We start from the raw sequence: 19426 nt of genomic DNA, 5'->3' as shown, positions 1-19426 counted from the left end.
TTGGTACTTCGGTGCCTCCCTAACCTGTAGCTTAAATAATAAATAAATAAATAAATATATAGAGAGAATCCTTTTTTTAAAATTTTCTAAAAAGTATTTTTTTAATTGAAAAGCAATATATTTACACATTTCAAGTTAAGTGGACTATTTAATCAAAGTTAATAATGGATATATTTTTTGAAATGTGCACTACCTTGTTAATGCACCATTATTATAACCATATACCAAAAAGGGCAATGCTAACAAATGTATCATTGAAATGTTCGACTACGAGAGTTATCAAATTCCAATCATATATACGCAAAGCCTTTCTTACTTTTAGCAGTGGAAGCTGCAGAATGGCTAAATTGATCGTATGGGCTCTCTCTCCATCGGCTTTTCTTTAGAGCTTGTTTTTTGATGGATGCTGCCTTGCAATCTGTGATCGGAGCCATCCATGCGTCCCCCACGCGTGCAGTCGCTTACTTTGCTGGTGGTGCATCCCAGGTAAACCTTTCCTTCAAGCCGCCTTCATCATGTTAGTCTACAAAGATGAAAGACGGACGAGAACTACAAGAAGCAAAGTTCATGTGCAGGCTTTGGGCTGGCTTCTGTCTGTGCCTGGCGCCTCAGGAACACTTCTCGAAGCCTCGGTTCCTTACTCTCGGCTGTCTATGATCCAACTCTTGGGAAAGGTAAGTCCATGATCTCCTTTGAATATACTTCTTCCTGTCAGGGTATGCTTGGGTAATGGGTTTGCCTTGCTTTTATAAGCCTTCAAAATTTTGCACCAATTAAAATAATACCTCAAACTAACCAGAGTCAGCTGCACACATGGTACAATTGCACAATAAATATTACCTTTTGCTTTATTGGCACAAAGTGATAAATGAGAATATATATCCAATAAACATTGCATTCTGTTTTGTTTGCATGGATCGTCGCAATGCTAGCGGCAGTCTTCTCCCACCTATTTTCAGTTACAATGGCTTCCACGACCTACGGATCTGCAGTCCGCTCCATCGAGAGACAATGATTGTTTGATACCGTCTCCTCGTCAGTTTGCTCCTTCGAGAGACAATGGCTGCTCGACTCCTTTCTCTTCTTTGGCTACTGAGTCCGCTCCACTCCGCTCCACTGAGGGATAGCAACTGTTGCCTACCTCTTGCTCATTCTGAGCCCCCTCCCTTACCCACCCTCGACTACTCAGGTTTGAGAGGCTACCTTTGGGAGCTCTTCAGCATCCCAGATACCTTCTTCGGCACAACCGGCAGTACTTCCTTCGTCATCAGACATTTTGGAATCCATGATCCATGATTTTTTGGATTTCCTATCTACTTTAGAGGGGGATTCAGAGGGGGATATTATTTCTTTGCCCTCAGAGGAGGTATCTACTTTTTCTTCGACTTCAGCAGGGGCCCCTCCACCTCCCACCTCAGAGGGGGAACCTACTCCACATGAAGTTCTTCACCTATCCTCTACTTTCTTGGGGTGACTGTCTTCAACCACTCATCTCTTCTATTGATACCCAGGATTTTCAGGTACCACCTAGATCGGGACCTCGGAGATTCAGCCGTGACTTGGTGACGAGGCCTTCGTATTCCTTTCAATATGGATGCACGGAGCTAGTGGCTTCTGTCCTGAGGTTGAGTGTTGGGTTCTCCAGTTCACTCTATCTACTGTTCTTTACTACAGGTTCCCTTTGCGGCGGAAATCTTGGATCTTAGGGATCCTCTACATCTTCTTCCTCCTCTTCTCTTCTTACCTTGGTCACTTGGTCAGCATGGAGTCATCTCCCAAGATTGAGTACGGACATATCCTTATGGTTCTCGGCACCACACAAAGTCCGAAATTCCTCCTATGCATTGTATGTTTTCATCATCTTTGTACTAGGGCGCTTCGGCAAGTGAACAATTTTCCCACGAGGGACATTGTCCAAGTGGCACCTGTTGCATGAGCATTCTTCAGCATGTAGCATTGCATCTCCACCTCTCTCTTCTCTTGTTTCCCTTTTTGGGCCTGAGAGGGGGTGTTGAGAAACCCTTCACCCTTCACTTGCAATTTGCGTTTTTGTGTTTCTGCGTTTTACGTTTAGGGTTTGGAGCCCCCAAAAGGGACGCCATCCTAGACTGACTGAGCCTATTTATAGGCCACTCTCTCATTCATTTCTTACGGTTGATTCATTCAGTCCGTCACCTCTTCTCTCCAGCCTCTCCACTACCCCACACCCCTTTAGGAGGACATTGCGGTTCGTGGTTCGTGGCTGTCATCATCATCTTCTTGGTGCTATGGCACCCTTGTTTCCTTGTATCACATTCACTCCATGATTCAGAACCCTACTGTCTCGCTGGTACATCATCTTTTGACATCTCCCACATCCCAAAGTGGAACTAGCCTTTCATCTCGGAGAGGGTGGTAATGAGTTAGTTAATCAACAATTATGACAAGCATAAAATTCACATAAATTGAAAATGTGCACTTTACCACTTCAATCTTGGACAATGGATAGCTTGTTGGCCCCAAAATTAGTGCCCCTTGTGGTATCTCTTTAGCTTTGTAAAGGGATGGGGTACAACTGAGATTCTTTGATCTCCTTCGCTAATCCAAGTGCCTCTTGTTGTCAAAGCTGAGGTTTGCTTGGGGATTGGCCTTCACCTTGCTCCTTTAAAGACAAATTAAGCTCCAAATCTAATGTGAGCTGGCTGGCCTCTTGAATCTCCTTGAAATTCTTCAATTTTAGCTGTTGGAATTCAAGTCCTAGGCCCTTTTGCCAAGTGGTTGTCAAAGTGTAGTGAATGTGGAAGTGTATGGACAAGAGTGAAAGACAATGAATATAAGAGAAGAGGGAGAGAGAAATGAGACAATTGACATTAATTTGCAGTCAATGAATGCTGAAATGAAGAAGGTAGATATACAAATGGGCTGTCGAAGTATCTTCTTCAATTGATCTCTCTCCACTACATGGAGTGCTAAGGCAAGCTGCTTAGTGGCAATAAATAGGAGGGAATAAAGAAATAAGTAAATCAGGGTGGCCAGTAAACTAGCTGATCTACAAAAATAAACTGTCAATTGCTACATAAATAATAGAAAAATCAGCGATTTGCCATGTGGTTTTCCCCCGTAAATAGTGACTACATCTGGCTATTGTTGACAATGGGCAAAATTGACAAGAAATATATAATTGTGTCCGAGAGAACTAATTGCACTAATTGTAGCTTGAGAATGCTCGTCTAGGGAATGACCAATCTCTAACAGTAGCAACCTTCTAATCCCATTTTTTGACATTATTTAGCTTATTAACTTTATTTTCAGAATATTAATTTTAATTTTTTAAATAAATATTCTAGTGCTGAGAAAAATAATTCCATCAGTCAATAATTAAATTGGTTAGGCTAATGTGTCTCCCAAGTATCTCTGAGCAGTTGTTGACCCTTAGACCGGCATTAATTAATTACTTAATGTCTAGTATATAATGTCACCATTGACATCGGAGGCCAATAAATTGGTCAAGGCCAAAATTTGACACTAGGTACCACCTAGTATCTGTCAGACATAACTTATTGCAACTTTTGCTTTTAGCACCAACTAATATTTCGACGTCAGAGGGTCCCATACCGTGAAATAATTAACTTGTACCTCATATGTGCAAGTCACATTTGCACATTTGATTACATTTTAATCAAATACTAAGCAAAGCAATAAAATTTCTCCTCCTCGTGATAGATCACCCCCGTCAAATCCTTGCAATCATCCTCGATTGCATTGCAATGTGCCAGAGCATCTGTTGCCACTATTGAAAATACACGCTAGGATCGTAGTCAAATAATATGTATCGCTTAACCATGCTCATACCCTCTATATGCAAAATTCCAGTCACTTAAATTGTTTTCAATCCATGCAAATTAATCATAACCATTGTTAGAACTATAAGGAATGCATCCACATGCAAAAACCCAACATTGTTCTGACTACTAAGGCATTGTAATGCATAAACTGAGCATAAACAACACCTCATCAATGATGTACCACATGATACTTACGTAAAGCTATCATGAGGACGTGAAATTTTATTGCTTTGCTTACCATTTGATTCAAAGTTAATCAAATGTCCTAATGTGACTTGCACATGTGAGATGCGAGTTAATTATTTTAAAGTGTGGACCCAAGACATCGATATATCAGTTGGTGCGGTGCCAAAGCCAAAAGTTGTAATAAGTTATGCGTGAGGGGTACTAGGTGGTACTCGGTGTTAGATTTGGGCCTAGATCAATTTATTGGTTACTAATGTCAGTGGTGACATTAGAGACTAGGCATTAATTAATTAATTAATGCCGGTCCGAGGGTCAATACTTGCTTAGGGACACTTGGGAGACAAATTGGCCTAGCCAATTTAATTATTGGTTGGTGGAATTATTTTTTGGGCACTAGAATAATTAAGCCCAAGGTCCTTTTGGTGCAATAGTCTTTCTGGTAGTTCTAAGCTATAGGTGATGGCTTCCATGGCTATTTGAGTAGGGCAACAACTTTTCAGCATTTCTCACGATGAAACTTTGAAATTTCTATCTCTACAACATTCTCTCTCATCCCTAGCCATCTCTCAAGTGATCTTAATAAAATCTATCCATTTGAGTTATCAGAGATTTTGCAAAATCTTTGCTATAAACCCTAATTTATAGGAGAAATAAGGGTTTGACAGCCACCTCGGGATACGTGGTCAAAAAATTGAGGGCCTAGGACTTGAATTCTAGTAGCTGAAATTGAGGAATTTCAGGGAGATTCAAGAGGCCAACAAGCCAATGTCAAATTTGGGGTTAAATTTGTCTTGCGAGTAGCAAGGTGAAGGCCAATCCCCAAGCAAAATGAGGGGCAAATTGGTTTGAAGGCTTGCTGATCATTTGTGACAGCAAGAGATATTTGGATTAGTGGAGGAGATGAAGGAATCTTAGTTGTACTATATCCAGTTGCAATATAAGTTAAAGAAATACTGAAAGGGGTGCCAGTTTTGGGGCCAATAGGATGTCCAATGTCCAAGATTGTATGGTTAAGTGTGCGTCTCAGTTTTGTGAATTTGTTAATTGTTGTAATTAGGTTTCATTATCCTTTCCAAGAAGGAAGGTTAGTTTAAAAGCATACATCAGCTCATAGCAATGATGTACCACATTGTAGTCATGTAAAGCAGACATCTAGTTGTAAATACATGTAACTTATGCAATTGTACTTCTTTTACATCACCTACAAATGTACATTGCATGCCATCCATGTATTCCATACATGCCTTGCAAATGTACATCACATCAAAATGTACATTCCATGTATTCCATATATGTCAATAACCTTGCAAATGTATAGTTTAGAGCCTAGGTGCAAACCGTACCATATGCATGCCAACTCACAATGAAGGTACATTGAATAGTGATCTCGATGGCAGAAATAGTGTCAGCATACAGTACTCTAGATGCAAGCCAAGTACATTCGAGATTCACTACATAACTGAGTTGTCCATCACTAGGAGAGTGGAGATGCAACCTCCCCATTGAGCATCGGGCAATACTTTGGACCTTCTCTGCTTTGTTGAGTCTAAAGAGCTTGATTCAAAATCAACTCTTAACTAAAATACATGAAGATAAATTGCTCAGTGAGGATGATCTACCAGGGCACCCTCCTCCATCTAGTTGCATTCTTTCATAAGTGAAACATTGCTGAAGTTTTACCAAGAAGCATATGGAAACTTTGCCTCTAACTTTACTTGCCTCGAAACCTCCACTAGGTTCTAGGCATTTGTCTCTTTGGAGCACACAGATCCTTGGAACTTTTACATTGTTGCAATTCTATCTTAACTAGCATGAAACCTTGCATCTACTTGACTAGCCCCTCATGTATACCTGACATGTTGGGAGCACTAGATGCATTAGGAAACATTCCTGTTGGTGTACTTTGGACTATTGCAATGTGATTGTGCATGGGAATTTGCATACTACAAGCCATACCAAGATACATTTTTCCTATACATTGCATGCATTAATAGCTGCATTTCTCTCATGACCAATACTATATGGAGCATTTGCATGACTAACATTACTATCATGAGGCCCAAATACAATGGATGGCACATATGCATTGCCAAACTTGCCACGTTGTGCCCTAGCTTCATACCAACATTGCTATACATGGGTTTATGTATATTACCAGCCATACTCGGATACATTGGGCCTTGCACACCATGCATTGGTTTTTGCATGTCATAAGGAGTTGTTTCATACTACAAACTTGTGCCACCACCAAAGTACCTTGGCTGCCCCATCTTTGTATGCATGCCTTATTGTCCAAAAAGCATTGGATTGGCACTTCCAAGTTGGCCTTGCATATGTATCAATTGCCCCATTGGCATCATTTGCTTGTGCTCAATACCCACATTTGGAACATCATGTTGTTGTATTGGCTCTTCCTTTGGTGCATGTTGCTATCTTGAAGCTCTTGAAGACGATTTTCTCTTCTTGCCTTTGTTGCCCGCTTTTAAGGGGTACAAAAAGTGCATAAACCAAGAACCTTTTGCCAATTTCACAAGCATTTCAGTTGCTGTCCTTAGTTCATCTTTAGATTGGTCATCAAATTCCTCTCCCTCTTGCAATTCATTAGCTTCTAAAGGCCTAGAAGGATCCATATCTTGGTCTAAACCAACATTATCAGCTTGCTGTCCATGCTTATGCCAATTCCAAGATTAAATGTGGCATTCTCCCCTTCATTATGTGCATTTTCAGAATGAGATGTATCATCACTACTTGATTCCATCTCACTATTTGAAGATATCCTTGCTATAAGTGCTCAATTGAATACAATGTCAGTGCTAGAGCAATGCTTCTGACCTTCAATTACGTGCCTTGGGCCGACCAAGTCCAAGCAATTGATGGTATCCCGGCAATGGAACCCTGAAACCAGCCTTCCTCCTCGGAGAGGGTGATAATGATTAATCAACAATCACAACAAGCATAAAATTCACATAAGCTGAAAATGCACACTTTACTACTTTAATCTTGACCAATGAACAACTTGTTGGCCCCAAAATTGGTGCGCCTTGTGGTAATTCTTTAGCATTTATTGCAAATGAATGGAGTATAACTAAGATTCTTTGATCTTCTCCACTAATCCAAGTGTCTCTTGCTGTTAAAAATGACTAGAAAGCCTTCAGACCAATTTGCCCCTTGGTTTGCTTGGGGATAGGCCTTCACTCTGCTCTTTGAAAGACAAACTAAGCCCCAAATCTGATATGGGCTGGCCTGCCTCTTGAATCTCTCTTAAATTTTTTAATTTCAATTGCTGGAATTCAAGTTATAGACCCACAATTTTGAGCACACATCCCAAGGTGGCTGTTAAACCCTAATTTTTGCTATAAATTAGGGTTTACATAAGAGATTTTCCAATATCTTTACCTTTGATGAGTCAAATGGTTGGATTATGCCAAGATAAGTTGAGAGATGGTCGTAGGATGAGAGAGAATGTTGTAGTGAGAGAAATTTTAGAGTTTCATCATGAGTAAGGTTGAAAAATCATTGCTACCTTGCTCAAATAGCCATGGAAGTTGTTAGAACCACCAGAAAGATTGGTGCTCCCTCCTCTGTACTGTCACTTGTATTAGAAGGACCTTCAGCTGTTGTCACTTGCATCTCGAGGGCTCCAAACTGCTGTCACTTGTAGGGCTGGTGCGTGGTGCCAGGCCTACAGGTCCCAAAAACATTTTTTCCACTTGTATGGGCAAGTTTTGCCAAGTGGCAGCCTTCTTATTCCATTTTTTAGCATTGATTTTGAAAATTAAATTAATAATTATTTTAGTATTAAGAAAATTAATTTCACTAGCTAATAATTAAATTAGCTAGGCCAATTTGTCTCCCAGGTATCCTTGAGCAGTTATGGACCCTTAAATGGATATTAATTAATTATTTAATGCCTAGTTCTAATGTCATCATTGACATTAGTGACCAATAAGTTGGTCTAGGCCAAAATCTTGTTAGCAGTCATGCGTGTCTTGTGTGGTCATCTCTTGTTCGAGTCAAATGAGGACATTAGGAGCTCTGACATTGTGTTTGTTTGTCATTTTATGTATTTTAGACACTTTAGATGGAGGGCACATTAGTGCATTTCTTTTTGTGCACTTTTGGCTATTTTTTAGGGGTTTGACCACATTTGGGGTTTTCCCTCTTTTTCGTCTATATATAGGCAGCCTGCCTGCCCTCCCACATTCAGTATCCATTATCCATCATTAATCCTTTGTGATTAACCAATCCTTCACATTTTCTCTTTCCCCTGCTATCATTTGGCCCCCACACAGACACGTAGAGTTGCGTTGGGGCTGACCGTTGCAGCCTTGTACTTTTAGCCATTGCAGTCATATTGTTTCTTCTCTCTCATGTTCTCTCTTTGTCTCCTCTTCTTCATGTTCACTTTCCTCTTTCCGTTGTGCACTCTCACATGGTATTAGAGCCACGCGTGGGAGTCAAAAATCTTGAAGAGGAGCATGCTGTTTGCAATGAAACTTGATGGGCGTCTTCTACACATGTTGCAAATCTTGCATTTGGAGTTAAACAGGGCAGGATGGCCTGTTTCCAGCCCTTTTACTGCCACGTTTGCTGGGGCAGATTTTTGTTTTTGGCCTTGTGCAGCTTTTGGTTGGCTGGGCAGCTTCAATCTACACTTGGGCGGCTTCTACCAAGCTGGGCGACTTGTTTTCTGCCCATTCAAGTCTGCGTTTTTGAAGGCAAATCCCTTGTCTACTGCATTTCTGGGTTTGCTAGAATAGGCCCCTATATCACCTGCGTTTTTATGTAGTTAGCCCCCAGCACACTTGCTGCATGAATAGGCCCCTACATTGCGTGCCTTTTCAGAAGGCAGCCCCCCTTGAATCTATGTGTTGCTGTTGGGCAGCCTCCCTTTTGCTAGGTGGCAGCTGTTCTTTGTTGGGCGGCTTGTTTACAGGTGGACAGCATCCTTTTCTTTGTTGCATTTCAAACTGGCTGGTCTTTTTTGACTAGAGCGACTTCTTTTCGGTGTTGTGCGGCCTCATTTTTAGGCTAGCAAACAAGGCAGATTTGTGTTTATTGATTGCAGGTACACCATTTCCAGGCCCTCTTAGTACATTACCAGCCCGTGGATCGGCTGCAATTACAAACTAAAGACTTGTTTTTCTCTGCATTTACTGCTCCCTTTCTCTACCCAGCATTGTGTTGTTCCCTTCGGTATCGGATACTCCCCGTCTATCTTGCCTTAGTCAATTTTCTTCTGTACCATGGCTTGATGGACCTTGATTATCTCGAGGACATCTCTTATTGGTCACCTTTATTCCAATGGCAGCATCTTCTTTTGTTTTCTTGTAGGTGTTTCTTGAAGGATAGATATGGCCGATGTGGATGCTATGGGGGATCGTGTGGTTCGGGATCATTTTGATCGACCACCATCTTATTACACATTCTTGTTATATTCTTTCGAGGCTTCCAGTCCCCAATTGGCATTGATGGCATCTCTTGAGCAAGTGCCATTCCTACCCTCTCTCCGCATCCGACAAGCTAGATGGGATGAACTACCCTCTATGGTTGTGCCACATGGAGTGTCTCCTCAATGACTATGACCTTTGGGATTTTGTTACAGTCCCTATAACTCGACCTATTGTAGATCCTCATGATGGTGTGTGTCATGAGGACATGAAAATTTGATGCTTTGCTTATGTTCAATTGACATTTGATTAAAGGATTAATCAAATGTGCAATTAAAAGATGCACATGTGTTGCACATGTGAGGTGCAAGCTACTTTTTCACAGTTGAAGGTCGAAGAACCCTGTGAAAAAGATGGGTGTCAAAGGCAAAAGTTGTAACAAGTTACACTTGTTAGATTCTAGGTGAATTTTGGTGTCAGTTTGCCCCTAAGACCATTAATTGGCCATTAAGTGTCAATGGTGACACTAGGGACTAGGCATTAATTAATGGATTAATGCTTGTCCAAGGGTCAATTAATGCATGGAACCACTTTGGGTTGCAAATGGCCTAGCCAATTAATTTTTGAATGGGCAAGGTTCATTTTTTGGGCATGGATTAAGGGCTGAATTAATTTTCAGAATTAATTAATTTTGAAAATTAATTAAATGGCTGGAAATTGCTGAAAATGGATTAAGAAAGCTGCCACTTGGCAAAACTTTTCCATGCGAGTGGGGGAAAGGCTAAATAGGGCTGAAGGGAGAGGGAAATCTCGTTTTTTCATTTTGGAGCTGTTGGAAAGAGGTGTTGGATTGTTGCTGCCAGCTTTTGGGGCCATTTCCCAGCCATTGGAGACCATTTTGGTGATGGAGATTGCATATTCTTGACCTTGGGAAGCTGACAATTGCTGCTGATGCACTTTCTCCTGAAAATCACAGTCTCTGATGCTCCTATTGTTGTTGGTGCATCCGTTTGGGGCTGGTACAACAGGGCAGCAACTGATTTTGATCAGTTCTTCACGACAAATCTCAAAATTTTCTCTCTTTACAGTATTCTCTCATCTCCTTCAGCCTATGCTCAGCCATTCTCAGCAATTCTCAGCCATTTGGAAGAGATTTCAGCCATTTTTGGTGGGCTGATCTGTAATTTCTGTAGTAAACCCTAATTTATAGCAGAAATTAGGGTTTAGCAGCCACCTTGGGATTCGTGCCAGAGTTTGAAGGCTCAAGGGACTGAAATCAGTAGCTGATAATTGAAGATTATCAAGGGATTTCAGGAGCCAGGCCTGAATTGATTTGGGGCAGCATTTGGCCAACCAAGGGTCAAATTGGAGAAGAAAACCTGGGTGAATCAAGGGGCAAATGACCCAAAAGGCTTGTTGGTTATTTATGACAGCAAGAGCAATTGGTTAGCAGGAGGAGATTGAAGAATCTCAAGTTATACTCCTTCCAATTGAATGAAAGCTAAAGAAATACCGCAAGGGGCACCAATTTTGGGGCCAACAGTGTGTCTACTGTCCAAGAATCTTATGGTAAAGTGTGTATTTCATTTTATGTGCATTTATTTATTGCTGTAATTAACTCTTAAATCAGGTTATCACCACCCATTCCAAGAAGGAAGGCTGGTTTTAGTGTGACTGTGGATTTGGGAAATTTATGGAAATGCTAGAGTCCGCTCTTTTCTCCTTTTGAGTTGTATAGATTCTATGCTCATGCATGTTAGACATATCCGCATTGGTGCAGAGATTTGGAGGAGATTGGTATCTCTCTTTTGCATCGAGACATTTGGGCTTCACTTATCTCTTGAGTTGAAGCTATGATAACTGTCCCTGGTTTCCCTACAATGAGGGATCACATCCACAGGATGGAGGAGATTTGGGATGAGCTTTCATTCCTTGGTACAAACATTTCTTCGAAGGACCTAGCTGTGACACTTCTCTCATATCTTTGGTCACTGATATATGATGTGTTCTACACCAGTCTTCTTACTTCTCGTAGCTGGGAGACTCTTACTTGGGAGGAGCTAGTCCCATTGGTGCTTGAGTACAGAATGTGCATCATAGTGAGCCAAATTCTTGTGGAGCTCGTACACATGGCCGTGCTTATGTGGTTTTATTTATAGGTATAGGACAAGCCAAGCAGAAGAAAGAGAAGAGGAAGAAGTTGGAGTCATCTTTTAACTCTGATATAGCTTTTGTGGGGAAGCGTAGAGGATATCCCACATGTCCTCATTGTGGGAAGACCTCGCATTCTGAGCAGAAGTGCTAGAGGATATACCCTCACCTTCGTTCGGGAGTGAAGGGTGGATATACATTGGAGCCTTCATCTACTTCTACTTCATCACCCAGTATTTCCACTGAGTTACTATTTCTACACATTATTAGGTAGAGGAGCTTTCTTTGACTCTCTCTTCTTCTGAGCAGCCCTAGCTCTTTGACAATGGTGCATTGAGTCCTATGACTCCCCGAGGTGATTTGTTGTAGAATCTCCATCCGTCAAAGGGAATAGTCATTGCACGTGACATTTCTTCGGTGCCTATTAGTGGTATTGGCACCTTGCCTCTATTGTCTTTGAGCCTCCATTTCTGAGGTCCTACTTGTTATGGACTTGGGCTTTCCTCTTCTCTTAGTTTATGGCCTTCTTGGTCTCGGGACCCGTATTGTGTACACCTAGCCAGTTGTCTTTATTGAGGATTCTTCTACAAGAGCCACTTTTGTGATAGGCTGGCCGGAGGGGCCTATCTATGCTCCATTCCCCTTTCATTGTGCAGGGTCCTCCAAGGCAAATTTCTATTACGGCACTAGTTTCCGATTGTGCACCATTTATCCCATAGGTTCCACCCCATCCCCCACCATCTTCTCTAGTGGTTTCCTCGTATCTCCCATCCCTTTCACAGTGGGGAGGATATTGATTTTGCGGCTATGGATTTCCTAGCCCTTTGTGTTTCAGAGGGAGCTTCCTAGGATCGTGAGGAGTTGCTTCAAGGTTTCTAGTTCTTTTATGGTGCTAACCCTTTTCTTCATCATCGAGCCACCATTCCCTGTCACTTGGCCCTTGGTCCTTGCTGTTTCTATGCAGCTTATGGTGCCTTTGATAGTTCCTCTCTATCGTCTCATAGTTGGGTTAAAGACTTGGCTCACCCATCCTCAACTGGAGTTTTTTGGAGTGATCCGTTTGAGGCCTCTCCATTTCCATTGCCCTTTGGTGGCCTTTAATTTGATCGGATGTTTATATGGAGAGGGGGTCTTGCTCCTTTGCTGGCTTTCTTCATCGATGGACTACATTGACATCAGCACTCTTCTTGCCACCCTTGGATCTACCTCTCCTTTGGCCTTCCGCCACATCCATGATCTGAGAGGGGGTGTTAGCAGTCATATGTATCTTGTGTGGTCATCCTTTGCTTGTGATCCTCAGTTTGAGTTAGATGAGGACATTAGGAGCTCTGACATTGTATGTTTGCCATTTTATGTGTTTTAGACACTTTAGATGGAGGGCACATTAGTGCATTTTTTTTTGTGCACTTTTGGCTATTTTTTAGGGATTTGACCACATTTAGGGTTTCTCCTCTTTTTCGCCTATATATAGGCCACCACCACACATGTGCACAACTTAAGTATCCCAACTTAAGTATCATGAGAGCATTAAGTTAAAGATTCACGATCCCATGATATATTTTCTAGGGCCATTTTGGGTGGATCTTTGAATCTGGCAATCTATCAAAACCCATGAGATAACAAGTCATGAGGAGGCGGCCTTGGAGCAGAAGTTGTTGTGGGTGGGTCTAGAGCAGTGAGTAGATTTAGGCCGGGCAACGCATTTCCTAACGTTAGGAAATGTTGGTAATGTCAACCCGTTTCATAAACGTTAGAAATGACTGAATTTGTTTTTCATCCCTCAAACATTAAATGCCTGGTTTTTTAAGGACGTTTCATTTTTTAAATTAATGTTTTTAAATGTTCAACTTTAACTAGTCACGAAAGAAACAAACGATGATCACAAACGTTTCGTTTTTTAACTTCACGTTATTTATTTAATTATGTATGACGAGTTATCTTTTTGTTTAAATGTTTTGTCTTTTCTACTTAATGTTTTTTAATTAATATAGTCCAATGAGTTGCCGTTGTTTTAGAAAGACGTTTAGTTTTTTTACTTAACATTTTTTATTTAATAATGTTTGACCAACACAAGAAATTAACAAATGATGATCACTAAGGTGTTTTCCATTTAAAGCCTTGACAAATTGAGTCTTGATGAATGAAGATCCAATCGTGGAGTGTGGACGATCCAATCGTGGGAGTTTGGAGTTTATACAACCAAATTGATGATTTTGTTCCTGGTGAATTGTGGGAGCTGTGTTTGTTAATTATGAGTGATTCATGATTGCCCTTGAGTCCAATCGTGCCTGCTCCTACATGTGTTGGTTGTTTGGCCTGCTCATGTGTGTGGTAAGTCTTGACTCATGACTGAATACTCTTTCTTCTTCTTGTATTCTTTGCAAACAGCAATTATGTGACTGCTGTGCATGAACCATAATTTGCTACAGCCAACAAAAGCAATCCGATTTCAGATTTGTAATTGCTGCCCCCGCTCACAGCCGAACCCAATCTTTTTAAGGAATCACACCAAATGTGTGTAACACAATTCGCAAGTCCCGAAACTTGACATTAAGAACCTTATAGATACAGTAAGGATTCAAGAATGATCTATTTTTTATTTTCCTATTCACATTCTTCTTTTCCTATTCTCTTTTCCTTTCCTCTTCTATTGGTTTGGAGATTGGATACGTGACATGTCCCAGTGCACACAACCATGGTCCATGATACGAACTTCCCATATCCATGGATGATGCCTTATTAACTACTTTTCTATTTGTTAAACAACTCAGATTATCATCATATTGAGAGAGGGCACTCCTTTGTGGAGTAATGTCACAATCGACACCTCAAGATATGGTGGAAGTGGAACAACAAAATGGGTGTACAAGTTTTGTGCAAAGCGTCACCACGGTGTGTTGCAAAGATTGAAAGCTCATTTCTCACGAACAAAGGCCTTTGGGATTGGGCTTTGCTCTAGATTCCCTATGCCCAAAAATGTGTATGACAGTCTCAAGCCATGGAAAGCCCAAATGTTAGGCATTCCCATTAGTAGAGTAAATGCATGGGATAAGCCAGAGCCAAAGCTCTGGGTAGTTCCAGTATCTCGGAGGACCTCTCTTGATGCACAAAATGAGGTTGACTCTATAGAGGAGTCAAAAGCGAAAGGTTCTCCTCCATGCAGACCATGCCCTTAGCTAAGAGAATGGAACTACCCATACACAAGCAAGGAGATATGAAAGTATCATAGCAGAAGGCAAGGGTTAATAAAGCTACTAGAGAGATCGCAAAGCTATTCATACAATGTGGTTTATTCTTTCACATTCTTTGGACTCCGCAATGGAAGTGGGCGATTTGTGCCATCACACCCCTAGAAAATACTAAGATAACTTGAGAGATGACTGGGGGATGAGAGAGAATGCTGTAGAGAGAGAAATTTCATCATGAGAAATGTTGAAAAACTGTTGCTGTCTTGCTTAAACAGCCGTGGAAGCTGTCACCTATAACTTAGGACCACCAGAAAGACAACTGCTCCCTCCTGTATGCTATCCTTTGCACCAGAAAGACCTTGGGCTGATGTCACTTGCTCTTGGAGGGCTTCAAATTGTTATCACTTGCTGTAGGATTGGTCCATGGTGGTTGCAAATCACATCAGTAGCATTTCCTTGCTCTCTAACAGTCTCCTCTCTCACAATGGTCGGAATAGACTTCCATCAGTCCCTAAAAACGTTTTTCCCACTTGCACATGTAAGTTTTGCCAAGTAGCAACCTTTTAATCCTATTTTTAAGCTTATTAAATTATTTTTTAAAAATTAATTTAATAATTATTTTAGTACTTATAAAAGTAATTTCACAAGCCAATAATTAAATTAGCTAGGTCAATTTGTCTTCCAAGTATCTCTCAACAATTATTAGTCCTTAGGCTGACATTAATTAACTAATTAATGCCTAGTCTCTAATGCCATCACCACTGACATTAGTGGCCAAAAAATTAGTCTAGGCCTCTGACACTGAGTATCACCTAGTACTTGTCAGGCGTAACTTATTACAACTTTTGCCTTTGGCACCCATCGCAACCTCGAGGTGCTTGACCTATTATTATAAAACAATTGCCATATGCGTTACATGTGCTAAACAACCTTGCATATTCGATTAATATCTTAATCAAATATTATAGGCAATATTAAAGCCATTTAAGGATACAATGGAAGATTTGCTACTAAGATCAAGGTTGTCAAATCGTTTACAGTAGAGATTTTCCAATATCTCCACCTTTGATGACTCAAACGGTTGGATTATGTTGAGATAACTTGAGAAATGGCTGTAGGAAAAAGAAAATATTTCGTCATGAGAAAGACTAAAAAACTATTGCTGCTCTGCTCAAGCAGCCATGGAAGTTGTAACCTACAGCTTAGACCACCAAAAAGGTTGCTGCCTCCTCTTGTATGCTGTCACTTACACTAGGACCTTGGGCTGCTGTCACCTGTATTTGGAGGGCTCCAAACTGATGTTGTCTGGTATAGGACTGATCCCTAGTGTTAGCAGTCTAGTCAGCTCATGTGTGAGTCTGTATTGTTGGTAATTTAGACATTTTATAGTGATCATATAAGTTATTATTTAGACATTTATTACTAGCCGACCACCATTAAATGCTAGTCGACCAGCTGCCATATTTGGCATATTTTGGGCATATTTATTTAGTGGCTCTTCCTCCTCTCATTCAATCATCATCATTCTTTAGGTGGTCTTCCTGTTGGAGAGAGGAGCTAGTGCTGGTGCTCACATAGCCAGTGACTCACTGTTATACATGGCATTCTCGTGTTTGGTTATGGATTCCATTTCCCTAGCACATGTCTGAGTTCTCTTCCTTTGCAGTGTTTTTTTGTTCTTTTGTTTCCTCTCTCTTTTGTCTTGTATTCAGCAGTTTATTTCAACACCTGTCTATGCTTCCATTGCTACACCACTTCTGTCACCTAGTGGTTGCAAATTACATAAAAAACATCCCCTTGCTCTCTAACAACCTTCTCCTCTCTCACAATGGTTGGAGTAGACTTCCACTAGTCCCCAAAAACGTTTTTCCCACTTGCATAGGCAAGTTTTAGCAAGTGGCAGTCTTCTAATTCCATTTTCTAGCATTATCTAGCTATTCTAGTACTTAGAAAATTAATTTCACCAGTCAATAATTAAATTGGCTAGGCCAATTTGACTTCCAAGTATCCTTGAGCAGTGACCCTTAGACCGGGATTAATTAATTAACTAAGCTCTAGTCTCTAATGTCACCACTAACATTAGTGGCTAATAAATTGGTCTAGGCCAAAATTTTAAAGTGGATACCACCTAGTACCTGTTAGACATAACTTATTATGACTTTTGCCTTTGGCATCAACTATATTGTGGGGTCTTGGGTCCCACATTGTGAAATAATTAACTTTCACCTTACATGTGCGAGTCACATTAGCACTTTTTATTAGCTTTTAATCAAAAGCTAAGCAAAGCAATAATTTCACATCCTGGTGAAAAGTATATAGATCTCCTCTCTTTATTTAGTGTTCATTGCACATATCTGCGTTCTATTCTCTCTCTCTCTCCCCTCTGTGTGTTCATTTTCTTTCAGCTTAGTCATATGCTTTTGCACTCACTGCATTCAGACATGGTATTAGAGCATTGTAGAAGGGCGGATTGATCGTGGGCAGACTTGAAGAGAAGATTTCAGTGTGACAAAATGCTGCGTTTTCAGCATTCGAGGGTGCGCGGGAGGGCTATGCATCGACAAAAGGCTAAGACAAGTGGGGGAGTTTGGGAAAGGAGCAAAGTTGTTGATTTTTTGCAAGTTTTTGCTATTCATGAAGGAGAAAAGGCTGCACTCTCAGCTTTTGCTGTAGATTTTGAAATGTCATCACTTTTGGCAGTTGAACAAGGGTTGGGACGAGTGAAGGAAGCCCTAGCGGGCTGCATTTTTGGAGTCAAAGGGGGCTGGGCTTGTTTTTGTGCAGGTTATTAAGGTAACAATGTCTTCCGAGCTCAATGTGGAGTTTCAGGCTATTATGAATTGTAAGGTCTCCGTGTTACCAGCTCTTCCTCAAGCTTAGAAACTTGATGGAAAGAATTATCGCATGTGGTAGGTAACGATGCTTGCCATCTTAGAGTTATGTGATTTGATGGAGCTCGTGACCAAGGTTCCAAGAAAAGTGATGGAACAGTATGCACTGATACCATATCAGAGAGACAATAGGGTTTGTGGGGAGAAACACATAGTGTGTGGCAAACATTGAGAGAAGAAAATTTAGAAACTTAGAAGAAAGAAGAGTGAACAAGATGATGAATGATGAATCATTGATTCATGTTGAGTGAATCAAGCTGATATAATGGAGTCGAAGCTCAAAGATGACTACACTATCTTGGTTGATTGGGTTGCAGTATTTGAAGGAAATTGCAATGTGAAAGGAGAGAAATGTAGTCCTTTAGGCAAAGGTATTGATGACAAGGGAAAGAGCCTCTCTTTGGAGGGAGCAAAATGTAGTCCTCCGGGTAGTGGAATGTTAGACTAGACACTCCAAGTTTAAGGCAATAGTAGAGGGAGCGAAATGTAGTCCTTAAGAGCTTTCATAGATGAAGGATATGCTGAAATCTCTTTGAGATGATGGTTACTACAAGGCAACAACTAGGTAGCTAGCTGGAGAAGAAAACACAATAATATCTAATGAAGATCTCTCCATGTAAGTGGCTACAAGTGGGCAATGGTTTGGCATGTGAAGATATGCTAAGGTTTGCACTAAGGAAACACAACATATATGATCAAGGTTGAAACACAAAGACTCAGACAGAGACAAGTGAAACTCAAACCCTTAACGCAAAACACAAAACGCAAAAACTCAAAACTCAAAACTCAAACATAGAGAGAAGAAAATCTGAAGTGAATGAATGCTGTAAATGAATGTAAGAGTGTATAGAACGCCCAAGGGCAAAGCAATTTAGTGTTGGAGAGTGACGTTCACCGAAGAGGAATCCCAAGTGCAATAACCACCAGTCAGAGATGAGAGAGAGTTGAATAATGAAGGGAAGTAGGCTGGCTACCAAAACACAGCAGTCGGAGGTTGAAATTTGGTAAATGCAGTAGTGTACCACTATAGAAGGCTGAAAATTGATCACTTGAGGCAGAGAACTATCGGGTGTCGCCTGGTGGGAGAGATGGCAGCAGCCTGTCGCCTAGCACCAAAAGCTGAAAACGCAGGCTGATCAGGTGCTATGATGATGTAGAAGATGGAGACCTCCAAACATCATGGTGATGGCTGAAAACAAGCCGCCTAGGGCTAGATATTGATGGGCTGTAGTCAGTGATGGCTGGACAGTAGATGGTAGGTGGCTGATGGTTGACATCTATATGGTAGAGTGGGAAACGTGCACAAAAGGATGAGATTGAATGGTGGGCAGCCTGCCTATTTATAGAAGTTGAAGGGTACTCCGAAAAATTAGGTTTTTGAGGAACCACTAGAACTCTCTTGAACCGTGCATCAAATTTGTGTTTTAAATTAATTAAGCATGTTTTAGGGTTGTTTAAAAATACTAATGAGTTGTAAGGCGTGTTTTAGATCAACACCCTCTCTCAGGCTAAAAAAAAAGCCTAAAAGGGAAGGTTGTTAATGTTTACCCCAAGGTGTCCCACCCCAGAGTAGCCGGGGCATTGGACAAAGGGTGCACGTTGGCTACCTAGTGGTCTTTCAAGACTATAAAGGCGATGGTGATCTTACCAAGGGAGTCTAAGAAGAGCAAAGCTCCAAGTAGATGGAACCATGAAAGGAATGGCATGTAGCTCCTGTCTCTAGCTCAGGAAGTATTGTTGTAAGCATATATGTTAGCCCTGCATTGAAATACAAAACCGTGGAAAAGAGAGAAAAA

The 19426-nt window shown here is 41.0% G+C and overlaps 1 protein-coding gene across 5 annotated transcripts in view; it reads left to right on the top strand.

The window, feature by feature from the left end:
- The first annotated feature begins 277 nt into the window (after window positions 1–277).
- Window positions 278–19426, top strand: part of LOC148028351 (uncharacterized) — a 120351-nt gene continuing 101202 nt past the window's right edge. For 3 of the 5 annotated variants that reach the window (XM_087690167.1, XM_087690165.1, XM_087690168.1), the window contains exons 1-2: window positions 280–486; window positions 576–674. In XM_087690167.1, coding sequence (XP_087546293.1) covers window positions 400–486; window positions 576–674 — 186 coding nt within the window. In that variant the 5' untranslated portion in view covers window positions 280–399. Of the gene's footprint in view, window positions 487–575; window positions 675–19426 lie in introns of all 5 variants that reach the window. The other 2 variants (XM_087690169.1, XM_087690166.1) reach the window with 2 other exon arrangements.

This window comes from Lygodium microphyllum, chromosome 12, assembly GCF_053477565.2.
Source record: "Lygodium microphyllum isolate KBCC chromosome 12, Lygodium_microphyllum_v1.1.10, whole genome shotgun sequence".
In the NCBI taxonomy this organism is placed as follows: Eukaryota; Viridiplantae; Streptophyta; class Polypodiopsida; order Schizaeales; family Lygodiaceae; genus Lygodium; species Lygodium microphyllum.
The sequence above is the reverse complement of the archived record's forward strand: the minus strand, read 5'-3'. Positions and strand labels throughout refer to the sequence as shown.